We start from the raw sequence: 21,021 nt of genomic DNA on the forward strand, positions 1-21,021 counted from the left end.
GTAGGAATCATTTTTTTCTCTAACTTCTTAAGTTTAATGTTTAACATTACTTTTTGACATTTTTAATATGAACATATAAAGCTGTCAGTTTTTTCTTAGTACCTCTTTAGCTATATGCATAATCCTTTTATTCCTAATCCTTTTATTCCTTCTTTAACTATGACTAACCTGCTTTAAACTTATTCAGTTTTATTTTTGATTTTTTTTTCTCCCAAGTTCAGTTCACTTTCATATCTGCTTGGTCATTTGCTCTTTACTCATAATACTAATCCTTTCTATTGTTTTAGATTATGTGTCTAATTATTCTAAAAAGCTGAAGTCTTCCTGGATTTGTTTTTGTTGGCTTTTGCTCATCTGAGTCTTATTTCCAATGTGCTTTATATATTTTTTTACATATCTCTTAGAACTTTATGGAATTCATTTACATTGAGGTAAAGGTATGTCCCTCCAGAGAGGGTTTTCATTACTTCTGCCTGGGGCATAACCAGCTTGGAACCACAATAGATTTTTAGTTTGAGGTTTTTCAGGCCACCCAGGTAGTATCAACTTAAAATGCAAACCTGCCTGAGGGCTAGAATGTGGTTGGGATTCTGAGCTGGGGTTTTTTTGTTTTTGTTTTTTCCCAAGCCTTGAGATAGATTTTTTTCCCTTAAATTCAAGGTCAGAGTGGTTACATCTATGGAGAAGTGTGGCGAGTGAGAAGGGAGGAGAATTTCAGAACTAGAAATCCACTGTAACACTGAGAGTTCAATACTTTGGTGGGGCTTAGAGTCTCCATGCTGGGCAGCCCCTGGACCTAGTCTTTTGTTTAAAATAAAGCTTAAGTTAACCAGGCCGGGGAAAATGCCCTCAAGGCAAACTCTGACTTACATATTCTAGTGTTCACAATCCTGGTGTTCTGTTCACCTCCGAAGGCTCTTTCATTCATCAAGTTTAGTATTCCTCACTGTCATGATTAATGCAATCACAAAGTTTTGTTTTTTTTTTTTTAATCCAACATTTTTAGTTGATTTCAGCAGGAAGGTTTTCAAGGTATCTAGGGTCCACCCTCTGCTTTAAAAGAAAAATGACATTTTCAGAAACTTAAGTTGGAAGAAATTCTTTAAAGTGAGAGCTTCTATTTCTGTGGGATTGCTTTTGAAAGTCTCTGAGCCCACCCTCTGCCATTCCTCTCTCCTTTCTTTTGTCTTGAGCTTCTCGTTTCTCTATAATCCATTCCTTTTTCACTGGTGACTTTTCTAAGTGTTTCCTTGCTTGTCCCAGTGGCAGGAAAAGCCCACGACGCCCCAGCCATCTCTCTTCCCAAACCTCAGTCTCACCACTGTACCATGTCAGTTGTTCTCACCTCTTGGCTACAAAAGAGAAGCTTTGCTGAGAGCTCTGTATTTGAAATAACATTTTGATCTTGTTCACCTGATAGTGCTGGAGAGAAAAGCATTGCTTACAAAGAGCAGATATTCTTGCCTGCAGCCAGACTCTAAAGTCCTTTAACTAAATTAACCAGAGTATTGATCTGTCTCTTTGATCACCCTGACTTTATTAAGTCAGGTACTAGCATTTTGTATAAAGTTACAAAAAATGGAAATATAAGACTTGATAGCACCAGGCAGTCAGAAAATCAGCTCTGTTGAATGTTCCTTCTCTTGCCATGTAAGAAAATGAAGTTATCACATTCACCCTCATTGTTGTTATTGGTAGCAGTAGCATTCTACTAAGCCCCTGCAAGACTTTAAAGGGCTGTGTGACCCTACATGAAAGGCTTTTGGTGCATCGCCATGCCCTGAGATTGATTTGCTCTGCAATGACTAGACTGAGACGTGTATAAATAGCTTATTGATTGACACTTGACTGAAATTTCTCTCATGGGAGTAGAAAGAAGTCAAAATAATGAAATTGCTCAGAATTACTAGTTGATGTAGTAAGATCACCAATGAAGTATACTTCTGATTCATCTGGTCATTCTTTCATAATGTCTGTACCTTTGAACTAAATAAGCAAAGTCTGATCATCTTGCTGCTAGTTGTTTCAAAAAAGAAAGAAGTAATGAGCATAGAGGGCATGATGATGAAATTATGATAAAATATGTATATATCTATTAAACAGTCTTAAATGGCCCTTGGCCAGTGATGACAGTGTATGGTCGAATGGCATTAAAGAACATGAATAGCTCTCTCTTCCCTTTGACAGGTACATGGGTTGTATACTCTGTTATGCTATTAGATTTCCATTTTTTCAGTAAAACAGTTTAAACATATGGGTGTATCACATAAGAATTTGCAGACTGCATATCGTGAAGTTCTTTTTAATCAATTGGCATGCCTTCATTCCTCCATGAATGCTTGTGTCCCTTACACCACAGACATGTTTATTTCTGTCCCTCAGGGAGACCTGGGGTAAAAAATTTAGTATCAGTCATCTCGGTTCAAACAGGATTTTCTTTTTATGTGCAAGTTTAGAACAAAGTATAAAGTCAGTCCCCTTGAATAAAGAGTTCTCTTTCCTCCTCTATGAGCAGACTTGTGGATATTTAATAAAACTATTTATATTAAAATATTTTTAGGATGGAATAATGGAGTGTTAACATATGATCTAAAAGTTATTGTCAGTTGTTAAAGAAATTAAACTATTGTTTTAAAATTATTTTTACACCTACCTTGTTGAGAAGTATACCATGTACAGATTATAGTGTTTGATTCTTCCATATGAATTATTATTTACTTAAGGATCTACTTATCTACTAGCAAAGGATGGAACTTTTTTCCTCTTTATTTTAAATATATAGCAGAAATTCACCCCGGTCCTTCATAGAAGATAAATCCAAAGCTTTTTCAATATGTTTGTTGATTTTTATGTTCATGCTGTCCCAGAGAATGTTTGCATTTTTTCAAGTGAGAAAGAAGCTTAGCTGGCTATCCAGAGATTTCATTTGTAGTTATTTCACATAAGTACAACAGATATTGAAGATACTGCATTAAACTTTGGGAAGAGATTAACTCTTTTAAATGAAAAGGTTTGTTACCAAGGGAAGTAGAAGATAATAAGTTCCTGACAAAATATTTGACAGCTTTTAATCTATTATGTGCACATATATTCTAAAGCATTTCTAAAGTAACAGCATACATGTTCAGTTTTTAACAAATGAGGTTGCTTACTGCATAGAGTTCTCTAAGCGTTATACTGCTTGTACTGACCCTTTTTAGTTCTGTTTCTTATTGATTAGAAGTTGACTCACCTGTTTTTGGTAGCAGGGATAAGGATGGGGTGATGGTGGGAGAGGAGAGGGAAGGCCGCAGAACTAACAGTTCTGGGCTTTCTGCAGTAAGCTGAATCACAAAAAGCAACTCTTGTGGTGGTTTGGAGTGGTTTGTCCTCTTGTTTGCCTTCAGCATTTGTGGTCAGACTTTTTAAAAATAGAGCTGAAATTCCAACTCTAGGCCCAGAGTTTGATATCCCTCTTCGACTTTTGATTTTGAGATCACTGTAGATTCATATACAGCTGCAAGAAACGCGACAGAGAGATGCCATCCACCGCCCCCTCCCCGTTTCCCCCCAAGAGTGACATCTTATATCACTGTTGTTACTGTCGCAAGGACGCTGACACTGATACTCTCCATCCACCGCCCCCTCCCCGTTTCCCCCCAAGAGTGACATCTTATATCACTGTTGTTACTGTCGCAAGGACGCTGACACTGATACTCTCCATCCACCATATTCACATTTCACCAGTTTTACATGCGCCCACCTGTGTTGGTTACTTGGTTCTACACAGTTTTATCACACAAGTAGATTTGTGTGACCACAGTCAAAATCAAGAACAGTTGCATCATGGCGACCCCTTTGTGCTACCCTTTCACAGCCAAAGCCATTTCCTTCCATTGCGTCCCCCCACCACTCTGGTGATCACTAATCCCATCTCGGTTATTAGGTCATTTCAAGTATGTCATATGAATGGCCTTGTGCAACGTGTAACTTTCTGAGGTTGGCTTTTTCTCACTCATCATTATTCCCTTCAGTACCTTTTGATCCTAGAAGATATTTTTGAATCTGGTCTCTTGAGTAGGTATGCTTGTTTCACAGGTGATATCCAGAATTTGGTTTTGATACTAGAAAAAATAAAGCTGTCTTTACGCTTGGTGGTAAGATTTGATAGTGCCCAAAAAATACCTAGTGAAATTAAATGTATTCAAACAATATTTAATGGGGTGATATCTGTAAACTTGTAAATTTGCCTGTTGTAAAATAGGCAAATAAAGCATAAACTTCTTGGTGTTCTGGAATAGTGACTCTGATATGTTATAAATAGTATTAACATGTTGCCTGGGAACTCCATCAATGTCAAAGTAATATTGGACCTATTGCAGAGAACATTAAAACCCAAGGAAATTTTATATATTACAAAGTTTTAAATATTTTTATTAGACTGTGTCATGATCTCTCTAGTACAAGGCTATAGAAATTAAGATCTAATTTTCAATTTTTCTTTGCCTGAGAAACTGATGACAGAAAGAGAATGTTTTTCTTTATCCCTTTTAACAGCATCATTTTCTCATTGTCTTGATTTATTACCTTGTTCTGTCTGGTTATTAAAATGACCTTGTTTCTTTCCAAAGCCTCACATATACCTTTCAGTGAGTGTATCACGCCTTCCTGACAAGCCTGCCCCACTCTGTTTTCTGGTGTGTTCTTTGTAGAATGTGAGCCAATAGAAGCGATAGCCAAGTTTGACTACGTTGGGCGGTCTGCCAGAGAATTGTCCTTCAAGAAGGGTGCTTCCCTCCTGCTGTATCACCGCGCGTCGGAGGACTGGTGGGAAGGAAGGCACAACGGGATTGATGGGCTAGTACCTCACCAGTACATAGTGGTCCAGGATATGTGAGTAGCACCGGCTTCCATCACCCGAGTGCTCCCAAGAGGAGACGCTAGCTGCTGTTACTTACATTGCCCTTACCTTGGTCTTGTGAGAAAAGAAGGGATTACAGAGCAAAGACTTCTGAGCTGGGCTCAGTTCTTCACCTTGCTGATGGAAAATGAAAACCCGTTGACCGGGAAGTCCTGTTAGCAAGGCCCTATGCTCTCCCAGCAGGTCTGGAGCCAAGAACTAGTGAGAGATGCCTTCTGAAGCCTTCAGATTCTTAGAAAAATACCCTGTACAGAGGATAGTTGTAGGAGCTGAAGCGGCACTGCTAATTCCTAAAACAGTGGTTCCTCTTCCCTTGGTGTCTGTCTTAATTCCAAATTCCCCAAAGGGAGGCTACTGGCTTCAGGTCTAAAGAGAATCATCTCCAGGCTTCTTTTTTAATTTTGCTTATGAGAAAGCTCTACTTTCAAAAATACTTAAAGTGGTATCTTCCCACCTGGTCTTAGTATTAAGTGAAAGAAACAAGTTACAAAATAACATGTACAGTATAATCTTAATTTTGTGACTATGGTATTTCACAATGCAGCACCAATTTATGAACAGCTTTTCAAGGAAAAGAGAAAAATACCGCATAAATGGATACAGTGATTGATTCAGCCTAATTTTAAACTGTTAAAGTGTCTCTCTGAATCCAGGAAATATTGTGTGTGTTATGCAGACATACAGTCCTAAAGTACACATACAAATATCTACAGTAAATACTACTATACATACATATGGACATTCTTTTTTTTTTTTTTTTCAGAATATGGACATTCTTATAGATAGGTATGTCAGGCAGAGGAGAAAAGCAGAGAAAGATATTTTCTAGAATTCAAACAGTGGTTGTCTCTGGATGTTATATTATGGGTGATTTGTCATCTGAATTTTCCAATTTACCTGCCATGAAATGATGCTATATTTATAGTGAAAAGAAACAAGTTATGTTAGTAAGAGAAAGACTTACATACATAAATGTAATCACTTATTCTTTTGTCCCCATTCATCAAGCAAAAGACCCTCACTCTTGATTCTCACTGTCTCAGGGATGATACATTTTCAGACACTCTGAGCCAGAAAGCCGACAGCGAGGCCAGCAGTGGGCCGGTAACTGAAGACAAGTCTTCATCCAAGGACATGAACTCCCCAACAGACCGACATCCTGATGGCTATTTAGCCAGGTATGTGGACTCCCAAGCCTCCGCTTCTCCAGGGGTTCTGAGGAGCTGTGGCATCCACAGCCTTGCAGAATTACCCAGTGCGACAACCTCTTCTATTCTCTCTGTCTAGACAAAGAAAAAGGGGAGAGCCACCCCCTCCAGCAAGGCGTCCTGGCAGGACCAGTGATGGCCATTGCCCCCTCCACCCCCCACATGGGCTTTCCAACTCCTCGATTGACCTGGGGTCCCCAGGCCTGGGCAGTCACCCCCGGGGCCTGCTGCAGAACCGCGGCCTCAACAGCGACAGTCCTGAGCGGAGGCGGAGGCCCGGCCACGGCAGCCTGACCAACATCAGCCGCCACGACTCCCTCAAGAAGATCGACAGCCCTCCCATTAGAAGGTCCACATCATCAGGGCAGTACTCCAGCTTCAACGACCACAAGCCGCTGGACCCAGAGACAATCGCTCAGGTAGGCTGCTTTGAAGAGAGTATTGCATGCTAAGTGCCAGGGTATGATGGAGGAGGCATTATAGGAGTTACTTTCTAGAGCCATACCTTTTGTATAGAACCAACTAAAGAAAACAGAAATTAGCCCATTCTCTGAGGCCATTTGTTACAAGAAGGGCCCAAATAGTTGGCCAAAAAGTTCATTCTAGTTTTTCCATAATATCAGAACAAAGTTTTTGGCCAGCTCAATGTAGTGGATTCATAGTGATGTAAACAGAGACATGGCAGAAATGTAAGACCCTGGACAGTCAAACCCATCACTCCTAAATGGCCAGAAAGATTCAGAAAATAAGAATGAGGAAAGACTAGCCCTCCCAGATCTTGAACATATGCTTGAGCTAGTAAAACAGACAAATCAAGGGAACAGAATGGAGAACCCTGAAACAGAACATTTTTAGTGTCTGATGAAGGTGACACTTTCAACTTAGGAAATGAAGGATTAGGCAGTAAAGGAAGTGAAAAATAATGGTTGGCTGTTTGAAGAACAAGTCTAGCTACTGTGTCACTCCTGAATGCACGTATATCTCCACTTCCCAACAGTGACTGCAGAGAAGGGCTTTGTAGTTTTTTTTCCAATGATTAGAATTGACAAAGTGTAAGTAAAATAATATTAATGGATTTTTCCATCATTCTACCATTTTTTTCCTCTCGCTCTTTTTAAAGTACAAGCCATCAGGAAATATATGTATGACAGAAAAAAAAAAAACTGAATCATATCCTGTACATCTGAAACTAATACAATATTGTAAATCAAGTATACTTCAAGGAAAAAAAAGAAAAGAAAACATGTGTATGGCCAGTGAAAAGGAGGTGAAAGAGATTCAGGGTTTGCCATTTGAGTAATCTTAAAGTGTCTTCTAGTTACCACTGAAGCTTAAAAAAGTGAGTGAGAAATTAATGAAACAAACATGGGGAAATATTAAAGATGGGTCATTTTTAATAAAGAGCACTCCAGGAAACCTGCATTTTGATATGACAAATTTCCAAGCTATTTTCATTGTCCTAACTAAAAAGAATTTTGGAAAGCAATTAGATTACTTGGAGAGTTTAATGTGTTTTTACAAAATTAATCCAATTTTAAGTGCACAATAATTTTTCAGCAAAAATCAAAAAGGCTTTTGACCTTTTTGGGTGTCTGTCTATTTTAAAGGCAATGCAGAGTCCTTGGAGGTGTATTTAGAACCGTGATATTTGACTATAATTGAATTTAATGATTTTTAAAATCCACAACATCATTGCTTATAAAAAGCATATGAAACAGTATTTAGGTTAGAGAGATAGGGAATTAGGAGCTTAGTAGTGGAAAGGCATAATAAGTTCTACTTTAACCCTTTTGCTTCTAGAACCAGGAAATCCTTTAACTGTAAATCATAAAGACAAAAACTCAACAGATAAACCAGGCTCTGCATGTTTTCTCTGGGGCTAATACTTGTAAAAAACAAATCCATATATTTAGCATCAAGTGGAAATCACATATGAAAATAATCACTTGTAAAGTGATGTCATCCTCACAAAATGGCTTCCAGCTGTATCCTTTATTTATCTTTCCATCTTTCATCTTCAGATTTTCCCATGAGGATAAGTGAGCCTGCCATCATGGTATTCATACCAAAAACACGCGAATTCTTTCAGTAAATGAGTGGAACCCCTGATAGAGCTTTTTTAAAAATGCGACTTACCCTTATGTGATCACTGGATCTTTGTTTATTCACTTAGCAAGTCTTCATTGAGCACTTACTGTGTGGCAGCGTCCATGATAGACGTCATAGACAGTTAAATCAGTGGTCAGCTGCTGCATGAAGGTACTTGTAAATCAGCGGGGGAGGTGGGTGTGGAAATCAATTCCTGCTCTCCAGAGCCGCAAGCTAATGCTCGAGGTGAGTGGAAGCCCTGAAAATGTAGAGAAGAGGTATTTCCATCTCACTAGTGCAATGGCTCTCTGCCTACCTCACACAATACTCATGTGTGTGTGTGTGTGAGTAAACAGTGTAAAACAGATCCTCTTAACCTTTTATTTGGAATTTAGTTGCTTTGCAGTGTTGGCTTGGTTTCTGCCGTATAGCGAAGTGAATGAGCCCCACAGACATCAACGCCTCTGTCCCCAGTGAGCCTTCACTAGCCCCCTGTGCCCCACAGTAGGTTCTCACCCTGACCTTTTCTAAGTGTACAGGTCAGTAAAGTGTTCGCCTGGCTGTGTGACAGATCTCCAGAACTTCTTCATCCTGCAAAACTGAAACTCTGTACCCATTTGAGAACAATGCCTATTTTCCCCTCCCCTCCCACCCAGGCCCTAGCCACCACTGTTCTTTTTTTTCCTTCTGTGAATTTGACTCCCTCATAGAAGTGGAGTCATGCAGTGTTTGTCTTTTTGTGACTGGCTTATTCCATTTAATACCTTCAAGATGTATCCATATCGTGGCGTCCTGTTTAAGGCCCACTAACAATCCCCTGTACATATACAGCACATTTCACTTACCCATTCCTCTGGCAGTGGTGCACATTGGTATACACTTACCTTTTTACAAATACTTTGTAATTTCCCCTTTATTTTCTGAAATAAATGGATAGATGATATACCTAATTTTTTAAAAAAACATATAAAGCCCTAAATACAATAAAAAGGAAAAATAGAAATATTAAAAACAAATGTATTTCAGTTATTGATTAACTAAACTAGAAGATAGGCTTCCCAGGTGGTGCTAGTGCTAGAGAACCCGCCTGCCAGTGCAAAAGATATGAGAGATACAGGTTCAATCCCTGGGTCACGAAGATCCCCTGGAGGAAGGCATGGCAACCCAGTCCAGTATTCTTGCCTGGAGAATCCCATAGACCGAGGAGCCTGGAGGGCTACAATCCATAGGGTCAGACACGACTGAAGCGACTTTAGCACGCATGCACACTAGAAGACAAATGAAATAGTGAGATGCTTTCACTTACATGTAGACTTACCATAAATACAATTAAAAATGAACATTGAGGGGCTTCCTTGGTGGCTCAGTAGTAAAGAATCTGCCTGCCAGTGCAGAGACATGGGTTTGATCCCTGATCCAAGAAGAGCCCACATGCTGTGGAACAACTTAGCCTGTGCGCCACTACTATTGAACCATTGCTCCAGAGCCTGCACGCTGCAATTAGTGAGCCCACACACTGCAACTATTGAAGCCTGCATGCTCGTGAGCCTGTGCCCCACGACACGAGAAGCCACTGCAATGAGAAGCCGCCACACCACAAATAGAGAAAAGCTCAAGCAGCAGTGAAGACCCAGAACAGCCATATGTAAATGAATAAAAAAAAATTTTTTTAATGTACGTTGAAATGAGTATTAGGTTAACTAGTCTCAACTCAGTTTCCATAATGGTGTTCCTGTGAGTGATACGATTTTTTAAAGTGGTGGACCACCCTCTGTCAAACATGCTAAGTCGCTTCAGTTGTATCCCAGCTCTTGGTGACCCCATGGAATGTAGCCTGCTAGTCGCCTCTGTCCATGGGTTTCTCCAGCAAGAATGCTGAAGTGGGTTGCCCTGCGCTCCTCCAGGGGATCTTCCCTACCCAGGGATTGAACGTGTGACGCTTCCATCTACTGTATTGGCAGGCGGGTTCTTTACCACTAGTGGTCATACAGTTCTCATCAAAGCAGAATATAATTTACATGATGGTTTCATTCTTAGAAAACTTAACACTATAAAAAAAATATTTTGTGTTTATATATAAGAAAGAGTTAAGTTCTAGACTCAGATTATAAAAAAAAAATTCACCTACATAAATGTCTGGAGGATATTAAAAAGTTGAACAAGATCTGGGGCAATTCATTGCATGTAAATTATCCAAGATACTTGCCAGATATCCAATACCTCTGCTCACTAAATGCTATCCAGTTATTTTGACATTTAAAAATACACAACACAGCATATTACAGAAATGCTCTCTATGGAGCAATACCACTACCATTGAGACCTACTGAACAGAAGCATCAGGGAAGGCTTGAAGTGAATTTTGAAGAACTGCTAGGAGTTAGCCAAGTATATAATAAGTGCTCAAAAATTATTTGTTGAATGAATGAAAAAAAAAAAAAAGCCTGATTTTTCATGCCTATTCAATTTTCTTAAGAAATTGCTGGTCTAAATTTAAGCCACCTTTTACCATAGATTGAAATAGAATTCTATATAAGATGTCAGCATGTAAGGTCAAAACCCCCAGAAGACCGCCAAGTGCCTCAGAATGGCGGTCTTGCTCTGTGGCTCCATGAGCCGTTGCAGCCGTTTCCTCTGTCTCCTGCACCTTCAGAGTCACAGCAGTTATGTGAAATAGCATTGAGTTTACACACATTACACACCGATGTTAAAACAGTCATGCTTTTTGCTAGTCTGCTTGCTTTGAAGTATGCGAGTTTCTGTGAGGCTTAAAATGAAGTAGGGAAAACCACTAGACCATTCAGATATGACCTAAATCAAATCCCTTATGATTGTACAGTGGAAGTGACAGATTAAAGGGATTAGACCTAGTAGACAGAGTGCCTGAGGAACTACGGATGGAGGCTCGTGACGTTGTACAGAAAGCAGTGACCAAAACCATCCCCAAGAAAAAGAAATGCAAGAAGGCAAAGTGGTTGCCTGAGGAGACTTTACAAATAGCTGAGGAAAGAAGAGGCGTGTAAGGCAAAGGAGACATGGAAAGATATACCCAACTGAATGCAGAGTTCCAGAGAATAGCAAGGAGAGATAAGAAAGCCTTCCTCAGCGATCAATGCAAAGAAAAGGAAAACAATAGAATGGGAAAGAAAGACTAGAGATCAAGAAAATTGGAGATAAAGGGAACATTCATGCAAGGATGGGCACAATAAAGGACAGAAATGGTAAGGACCTAACAGAAACAGAAAAGATTAAGAAGAGGTGGCAAGAATACATAGAAGAACTGTACAAAAAAGATCTTCACGACCCAGATAACCACGATGGTGTGGTCACTCACCTGGAGCCAGACATCCTGAAGTCAAGAGGGACTTAGAAAGCATTACTACAAATAAAGATAGTGGAGGTTATGAAATTCCAGCTAAGCTATTTCAAACTAAAAGATGATGCTGTTAAAGTGTTGCACTTAATATGCCAGCAAATTTGGAAAACGCAGCAGTGGCCACAGGACTGGAAAAGGTCAGTTTTCATTCCAATCCCAAAGAAGGGCAATGCCAAAGAATATCCACACTGCTATATAGTTGCGCTCATTTCACATTCTAGCAAGGTAATGCTCAAAATCCTTCAAGGTAGATTTCAGCAGTATGTGAACTGAGAAATTCCAGATGTACAAGCTGGATTTGGAAAAGCCAGAGGAACCAGAGATCAAATTGCCAACATTTCTTGGATCATGGAGAAAGCAAGGAAATTCCAGAAAAACATTTACTTCTGCTTCATTGACTACACTAAAGCCTTTGTGTGGATCACAACAAACTGTGGAAAATTCTTGAAGAAACAGAAATACCAGACCACCTGACCTGTCTCTTGAGAAACCTGTATGCAGGTCAGGAACCAACAGTTAAAACTGGACATGGAACAACAGACTCGTTCGAAATTGGGAAAGGAGTACGACAAAGCTCTATTTTGTCACCCTGCTTATTTAACTTACATGAAGAGTACATCATGCGAAATGCTGGGGTGGGTGATTCACAGGCTGGAATCAAGATTGCCAGGAGAAATATCAACAATCTCAGATATGCATATTATATCACTCTATGGCAGAGAGTGAAGAGGAACTAAAGAGCCCCTTGATGAGGCTGAAAGAGGAGAGTGAAAAAGCTGGCTTAAAACTCAGCATTCAGAAAACTAAGATCATGGCATCTGGCTCCATCCCTTCATGCACATAGATGGGGAAACAATGGAAACAGTGACAGACTTTATTTTCTTGGGCTCCAAAATCACTGCAGACAGTGACTGTAGCCATGAAATCAAAAAATGCTTGCTCCTTGGAAGGAAAGCTATGACAAACCTAGATAGCATATTAAAAAGCAGAGATAATACTTTGCTGACAAAGGTCCATATAATCAAAGCTATGGTTTTTCCAGTAGTCGTGTATGGATAGTGGAGGACAGAGGAGCCTGTCACACTACAGTCCATGAGGTTCCAAAGAGCCAGACACAACTTAGCAACTGAACAACAACAACAAGATGGGTTCTGTACATTAGTATTAATTATCAGCTTCATCTGTCTCTCTGATTACTTTTTTCCCAGTTAATTATTGAGTTATTGACACAATACTGTACATAAGTTTAAGGTATATAGCATACCAATTTGACTTATACACATTATAAAATGATTAGCACAGTGGGTTTAGTGAACATCCATCATCTCATAGAGATGTCAAATTAAAGAAACAAACAAAAGCATGTTTCCTTATGATGAGAACCATTAGCATTTACTCCCTTAACTACTGTCATATATAACTTACAACAGTATCAATTATATTTATCATGTTGTACATTACATCCATAATACTTATTCGTCTTATAACTGGAAGTTCATTTCTTTCAACTGCCTTCATCCAGTTGCCCCAACCCCCCCCCACTTCTGGAAACCACAGATCTGATTCTTTTCTGAGTTTGTTTTTGAAGTATAGTTGACCTGCAGTGCTAACTCCTATAACACAATCTGTGCTGATGTGCTCAGTCGTGGCCGACCCTTTGCGACCCCGTGGACTGTAGCCCACTGGGTTCCTCTGTCCATGGAATTTTCCAGGCAAGAATACTGGAGTGGATTGCCATTTCCTTCTCTAGGGATAACACGATCTAGTGATTCCACGTTTCTGTACATTTCAAAATGATCCCCATGAGAAGACCAGGTTACCATCTGTCATTTGTTTTTCAACAGGATATCGAAGAGACGATGAACACTGCTTTGAACGAGCTCCGAGAGCTGGAAAGACAGAGCACGGCCAAGCATGCCCCCGACGTGGTGCTGGACGCCTTAGAGCAAGTGAAGAACTCTCCCACCCCCGCCGCCTCCGCCGAAGCGCTCAGCCCTTTGCACAGCGTCGCCCTCAGGAGCTCAGAGCCTCAGATTCGTCGGAGCACCAGCTCCTCCAGTGACACGCTGAGTACTTTCAAGCCTGCGGTGGCACCCAGAATGGGCGTGCAGCTGAAGCCCCCAGCCCTGCGGCCGAAACCTGCTGTCCTTCCAAAAACAAACCCGACCGTGGGACCCGCCCCGCCTCCCCAGGGTCCAGCAGACAAGTCCTGCACAATGTAACACCCCCCGGAGCGTGGTCATCTGGGGTGATGATTAAAAAGAGAAGACGGATTAGTGACGAAAGTCAACGATCCATAACTTGCGTTAGTCACGTGCTTATAACTGGAGATCTTTTGGCTTTTCTATGTTCTCGAATGTAATGTCTGAGATTAGCTAAATTAACACGGGCATTTGTATTTTGTAATTTCTTTTTTTTTTTTTTTAAATAACTGGACATATGCCATTTTAAAGACAATAGAAACACTTAGACTTACTTGAAAATCCAATGCTGCACCATTTGTAATGAAGACAGCACCGCTCTGCCCTGCACGTTGCACAGTGCTTCAGGCTTAGAGAAGCCCGGTGAGTCAGAAAGGCCGGCGTCTCAAGGCAGGAGAATCTGCAGTGCCAGGCCCTGGAGTGTAACCGCTGTTGGTCGGTGGCACTTGGGGTGAGGCTGAAAGGTGACGATGGGATTGTTGAGTAGCTGACAGTGAGTACCTCTGATCTCATGCCGCGGGGCTGAGACCAGCCCTTGCTGCATACTTGCTGTTGTCACAGTGGGCTGTTCCCAGTGGGATTTGCAGCACACTGCCCGAATGAGTAGGATGATTGTCTTTTTCCTAACAGTCGTTTCCCTGGGCCCAGGTTAAATCTTAGCAGGGGGTGCTAGAACCTTCTGCAGTTACTGTACCAACTAAATCTGGGAAAGGAGAGGGGGACAGTCCTCCAGAGCTCCTGCTGGACTCTTTCCCTGAGCCTGATCAGGCCCTGGGAGGGTTTCCAAGTCCATCCGCTGCATTCAGCACAGACTAGAACAGTCTAATTTTCAAGACTTTCTGGTTACCCTATTCCATCCACTCCTTCAGAGATCTGTTGTTGCCCAGAAAGTAACTTCCAGCTCCCGTGAAGCCCTGTGTTTTCCTCTTCAGCAATGGAGAAAGTGCTTGGTTCACCTGGCCTTCTCTTCCCCTGACTAGAGGATCTGGGCTCCCCTAGACATGCTGCAGAGGCCTGTTGATCCTAAATTGAATCCCCAGCTTCCCTCGCCATCTGTCTCTTCAAGCTGTGGTCTGGTAAGAGCCAGGCCCAGGCGCGAAGACGACCCTGTGGTTCCAGGATGGTCTCCTCCCAGTTGCTCAGCCTGGAACCAGGGCTGGCTTGGTTTTTTTTCCCAGCTGGTCTCTACATCATTCACATGGTCAGCTCCATTCCATCGGGATCCTCTTTCTCTGACATCGTCACCCACAGACAGTTTTTCTTTAGCCCATATTTATGTTCTGCTTCCCTCTATCTTAAAAAGAATACCTTGAACCCAGTTTGTTTTTTCCTAAGGTACAGATCACCGCTGTTCTCTCAGCAGCCACTTATCCATCTGTAAGCATTTTATCGACTCTGTCATTGAACTTACTGATGAAGAGGGTTTGTTTGTTTGCTTTGGGGTTTTTCCCCCCTAAAAATGGATATCCAGAACTAATCCCTCTGGACCACTTTGACTTCAAACTGGCAGCCAATCGCATGCCCACCTAAGAGTTACAGTATGGACTTTGATTTCTCAGCTCAATGGGGAATGCATCAGTGTGGGGAAAAAATGGGGATCTATACTAAAATCAAGATCGTTACTTTGATCTCTACCTCAGTTTGCCAGTCTGATCATTCTAATGCAAAGAGAGGTTTCATTTATGAGATACTGTTACCTTTGAAAGTCACACTGCTGGTTGCTTGCCTGCAGCCTGATTTCACAAATGGACTAAATATAGTGAAAAAAATTACTTCAGGTATTTCCAGGTGTTGTAAACCTCTGAATTTTCGCAACCATCCTTTTCACCCATTTTGATAAAGAGGCCCAGCTCAGCATCTTGTGCAACCCTCCCAACCTTTTCCTTGAGCTTTATTAGCCTTTCAGCACCTTTGGACACCATGGAAACCCAGCCAGGACTGAGCTCTGAGTAGCACCAACCCTTCTGGACAATCTTCCCAAATGTCTGGAACATTGAACCTTTTAAGATAATCTCCCAGTTCTTTCTGGATTCCACTTTGGTCTCTTCATTCTCTGTTGTCCAATAGGGAAACAGAAATAGAGAAAGGGGTGGAAGTAATGGTGGAGGAGACTTTAAATCTTTTAGAAATTAAAATAAAGAAGATTCTTAAAAACCACTTCCTTATTTGATGGAAGAGTAAGATGTTGACAGAGGGCATCAAAAGAGAAGAGATGTTTTGAACTTACTCCTTTGGGAGGGTTCTTGTACAAGCTTTAACTTAAGTGTTCCAGATCTTACTTGTGCAACGCCCTTTCTTCAGACTTCTCCCTGGTAACCTTCCCCACTGTCTCGTCCCTTTGGCGTTGACACCTGTGATGGAAAGAGGACTGCCTCTCCACCCTCCGCACCAGGACTCTGCTGCCTTGGAAGGCAGAGGACATGCTGCTCCAGACCTCAGAGCCTCAGAGGCTGTGCCTTCTTCCAGGAAACAGCTCCTAACACTCTCCCATCACTTCCTTTCTTCACCTGTCTCTGTCTTTCTCTATTACTCTGTTGTCACCTGAGGCTTTTTTTTTCCCTTCAATTCCCAGGAAAGGATGTGACCTCAGGGTGAGTAAGGACTCAATAAGGACTCACTTATCCTTACTTTGTTCAGTAAAAGTCTAAGATTCCAAGGATAAGACAAGGTGGCCCCTTCACAAAGGATCAAAAATAACACCCAGTGAGTTCCTTCAAGGGTTTACCTGCAAGGGGTCCTCTTGGCAGCCACAGGTGTAGCCCACAGTGGGGAAGTGGGAAGGCACAAGGAATGGGAAGGGAAGAAAGAAAATAAGTTCCTAAAAGGTTATATCCTGCTTTTAAGAATCTTATCATAGGTCCTCATGTGCAGTTTGGGAAGTGAGTCATTTTGGTGGTGGGTAAATGATAGTTCTACAAAGATTACCTGACTCCACTTACACAAGAATATATACTCACAGCTAGTATAACTGAATGTTCACATCCCATCCATAGAACTCACTTAAGTAGATTTACCAAATTGGCCTTTGGGTTTGGGTAAGGATGTTTGCAGTGAATCATTAGCATAGAGTGAACGGTTCTTAAAACATACTTTCTGATGAGTGCTCTGTAAATTATTTCAATTTGTTGAGTGGCCCTTTGTAGAGCTCCATGTTCAAGTTGGGCATAAATGCCATTGTTTAACAGTTTTGCACATTTTCACACAACGTAATCTGACTTTGATGCCCCTTGAGCAATCCATAGAATATTGTACAGCAGGGTCCCACTTAATCTACTGAAATGAATATAAGCAGTGATCAATGAATATAGAGCACCAAGGGACAAACTGTATGAGTTTTCTGTCTTTGTACTTTTGCCATTCCCAAAAATGGGTTCATAATTTAATTAAGAAAAAAGGAGAAAAAAAAACAGGGACATGGAGGTCTCTTTAGTATTTGGGAATGAGACATAGCCTCTAGGGTCTATAAACTAAAGAAACTTTAGTTTGGTAATTACAGTCTCTGAAATCCAAAGTTAAAGAGCCTATGGTTCTGTTGGGTTTGGAAGACTTCAGGTTTGGGATGTCATTCCTGACCACAGTAATGAGAGGCCATGAATGCGGGAAATGTGCTGGGGGCTGAGTCTTGGCTCTGAGTTACCTCCCATAGAGACTTAGAACTGTGGGGCAGCTTAGAAGTGAAGACTCTTCCCACAGAGCTCCCTAGTGGAGGCTAGCACCTGAGCTGAAAGCCAACCTCCAGCTGGGCTGGGGTGTCAGGCATGGAGCAGGGTGACTTTGGCACAGCTTTGTTCAAATCAATAAAACAAACTGGAAATTGAGCTTTCACTTACCCACCCGAGTATACTTTCTTAAAAAAAAAAAAAAGAGTCTGTATTATAATCGAAATGGTACCTGTATCTTAAAATTACGTAGGGAATTTTGTATGTTTAAATAATTGTACTGGGTTCCATAACGCTTATCTTAGAAACTGTTTAGTAAAAGAAAATATATAAACTGTGCATTTGTGAATGCCCCCCTTTAGAACATTCATCCAAGTTCAATGTATAGTGTGATGGTTATTATAGACGTTTAAAGTATAGTAAATGGCTGTGTGACAGGAGAGACTGCTATTTACCTGCTGACTTAAGAGTTAACTCCTGCCCACGTGATTAAATCAGTATTGTCCATTCCTGTTGGTCTGATGAGTTGCAGTACTGGTGGCTTCCTGCTTGTGACTGTTACCTACTCGTGTCAATGTACATCTGTAGTATGTACATGTGAAAGTGCCTTTCTATTTTAGAGGAGTCTTAGCCTTGCTCTTTGCTGTTGCCCCACACACTTCCCCCCCAACACTCAATTCCTCCGCCCACTTGAGTGTTTTGAAACTTAACTCCACTCTCTCCCAGCTTCTTCGCCACGCCCACCTTTCTATGCCTCGGTGCTCAGTATTATCCAGTCTCGCATCCTCATCCGTCACGGTCAGGTCATGGTCATCAGACATCGTTCCCCTCTTAGCCGTGACTGTGCCTTTCCCCGCCTACAGCCACTCTCTGGGTCCCCGACACCTCACCCGCTCCCCTCCTGCTCACGTGCTGCTGATGGCCATCCTGTCCTCCTCGGCTCTGTACTGCCTCTTACCACGACATTTCCTCGTCTCTGAGGTGAAAGTAAAGGGGGATGCTTTTCTAGTTCTGGAAGGGGAAAAAAAAAATGTTTTGTTAATCTGTTGTAACAATGCACTTTTATGTCTAGTACTGTACATTTGAGCATGTACCATTCCAGGCTTCAGTATACAGTCAGGTCTGTTCTTCACGGTGTATCTTTATAATAAATAAGATAGTTCTGGCTGCCTTTGTCTGCTTCCAGTTTGGTCTGATTCTCTGCCCTGTTTCCACTCCTTTCTTTTTCTCATCACTATTAACCCTTTAGAGAGCTGAGTTGCCTTGAATTGTTAAATCACGCGAAACTACCTTTCTTTTTAATGTTTTTAATCTCACTTTCATTTTTGTTTGTGAATTTGAAAATGGCACCTCATTCACAGGGCCTTGTCCATGAAGCCAGGGTTTTTTAGAATTGTTTGGAGACCCCTGAGTAGTGAGAGAACAGGTCAGAAGGATCTTAACTAAGCGGTTGATATAGCACAGTCCTAAACATTCCAGATTGAATTTTTTCCTTTGAGAAGGAATTTTTGAGATAGTAAATCTTGTCAGGCCGACTTTGGGATTCATTTGAATATGCAGAAGTGCAATCCTCATGTGTAGACTATGTTTAGAATTCCCCCATGTACAGATATTTTATCTTCAGTCTTATCTTTTTTTACCCCGAATCTTGAGGACTAGCAATACATAATGTAGCTCTGTAAAACTGTATCAGCAATGTGCAGATTGTATCAGCAAAATGTCAGATTGGGACATTCATGAGATGTAAAAAAAAAAAAAAAAATGACATAAATGGAGGGGGAAAAGTTTTTATTGAAGCATAAAATACATAGAGAAAAGTATACAAACCATTAGTGTAAGAGTTTTCACAAAGTGCTACCCTATTGCATCCACCCCCAGATCAAGAAACAGCATTGTATCAGCCTCCTAGAAGCTAGGCTTGTGCCTCTCCAAAATTCAACATCCTGATGAGTAACCATAGTTTGGTTTTGTCTGTTGTTTTAACTCTCTACGAATGGACTTAGAATATTTAGATTTTCTCTGGCTTTTTTTTCTTGAAATTTTATGTTCAAGAGAGTATATGTTTCTAAATATAACTGTGTGTGCCCAGTCATGTCCAAATCTGTGTGACCCCATGGACCACAGCCCACCAGGCTCCTCTGACCATGAGATTTCTTAGGCAAGAATACTGGAGTGAGGTACCATTAACTCCTCCAAGGGACCTTCCCAACCCAGGGATTGAACTGCCATCTCTTGCCTCTCCTGCATTGGCAGGTGGATTCTTTACCATTAGGGCCACCTGGGAAGCCCTATGATGGCACCAAATGGTCAACACTGAAATCAGATTGATTAGGTTCTTTGCAGCCAAAGATAGAGAAGCTCTATGTGATCAACAAAAACAAGACCTGGAGCTGACTGTGGCTCATATCATGAGCTCCTTATTGCAAAGGAAATAGGGAAAACCACTAGGCCATTCAGGTATGACCTAAATCGAATCCTTTATGGTCATACAGTAGAGGTGACAAATAGAATCAAGGGGTTAGATATGGTAGACAAACTATGGATGGACATTTGTAACATTGTACAAGAGATGGTGATCAAAACGAACCTCAAGAAAAGCAAATGCAATAAGGCAAAGTGGTTGTCTCAGGAGACGTCATAAATAGCTGAGAAAAGGAGAGATACGAAAGGCAAAGGAGAAAGAGAAAGATATACCAAACTGAATGCAGAGTTCCAAAGAACAGTAAGGAGAGATAAGAAAGCCTTCCTAAGTGAACAAGGCAAAGAAATAGAGGAAAACAATAGAATGGGAAAGACTAGAGATCTCAGCAAGAAAATTGGAGATACCAAGGGAACATTTCATGCAAAGATGGGCACAATAAAGGACAGAAACAGCAAGGGCCTAACAAGCAGAAGAGATTAAGACAAAGTAGCAAGAATACACAGAACTATACAAAAAAGGTCTTAATGATCCAGGTAACCACAGTGGTGTACTCACTCACCCGGAGCCAGACATCCTGGAGTGTGAAGTCAAGTGGGCCTCAGGAAGCATTGCTATGAACAAAGCTAGTGGAGGTGACAGAATTCCATCTGAACTTTTTAAAATCCTAAAAGATGATGCTATTAAAGGACTGCACTCAATATGCCAGCAAATTTGGAAAACTTAGCAGTGGCCACAGGACTGATAAAGTTCAGTTTTCATTCCAGTGTTCAAACTACTGTACAGTTGCACTCATTTCACATGCTAGCAAGGTAATACTCAATATCCTTCAACATAGACTTCAACAGTACATGAACCAAGAACTTTCAGATGTACAAGCTGGGTTTAGAAAAGCCAGAAGAACCAGAGATCAAATTGCCAACATGTGTTGGATCATGAAGAAAGCAAGGGAATTCCAAAAAACATCTGCTTCATTGACTATGCTAAAGCCTTTGACTCCATGGATCACAAAAAACTGTGGAAAATTCTTCAAGACAGGGGAATGCCAGACCACCTTACCTGCCTCCTGAGAAATCTGTATGCAGGTCAAGAAACAATAGTTAGAACCGACATGAAACAACAGACTGGTTCCAAATTGGGAAAGGAGTACATCAAGACTATATATTGTCA

At 41.1% G+C, this 21,021-nt stretch overlaps 1 protein-coding gene and 1 pseudogene across 2 annotated transcripts in view; both read left to right on the top strand.

Moving 5' to 3' along the window:
- Positions 1-18,599, top strand: part of SRGAP1 (SLIT-ROBO Rho GTPase activating protein 1) — a 316,119-nt gene extending 297,520 nt beyond the window's left edge. For both annotated transcript variants that reach the window (XM_043447019.1, XM_043447018.1), the window contains exons 19-22: positions 4,692-4,872; positions 5,944-6,078; positions 6,188-6,527; positions 13,417-18,599. In XM_043447019.1, coding sequence (XP_043302954.1) covers positions 4,692-4,872; positions 5,944-6,078; positions 6,188-6,527; positions 13,417-13,794 — 1,034 coding nt within the window. In that variant the 3' untranslated portion in view covers positions 13,795-18,599. The remainder of the gene's footprint in view (positions 1-4,691; positions 4,873-5,943; positions 6,079-6,187; positions 6,528-13,416) is intronic.
- The window catches only part of LOC122427827, a 43,339-nt pseudogene continuing 37,092 nt past the window's right edge, over positions 14,775-21,021 (top strand).

Source organism: Cervus canadensis, chromosome 25 (assembly GCF_019320065.1).
Source record: "Cervus canadensis isolate Bull #8, Minnesota chromosome 25, ASM1932006v1, whole genome shotgun sequence".
NCBI lineage: Eukaryota > Metazoa > Chordata > Mammalia > Artiodactyla > Cervidae > Cervus > Cervus canadensis.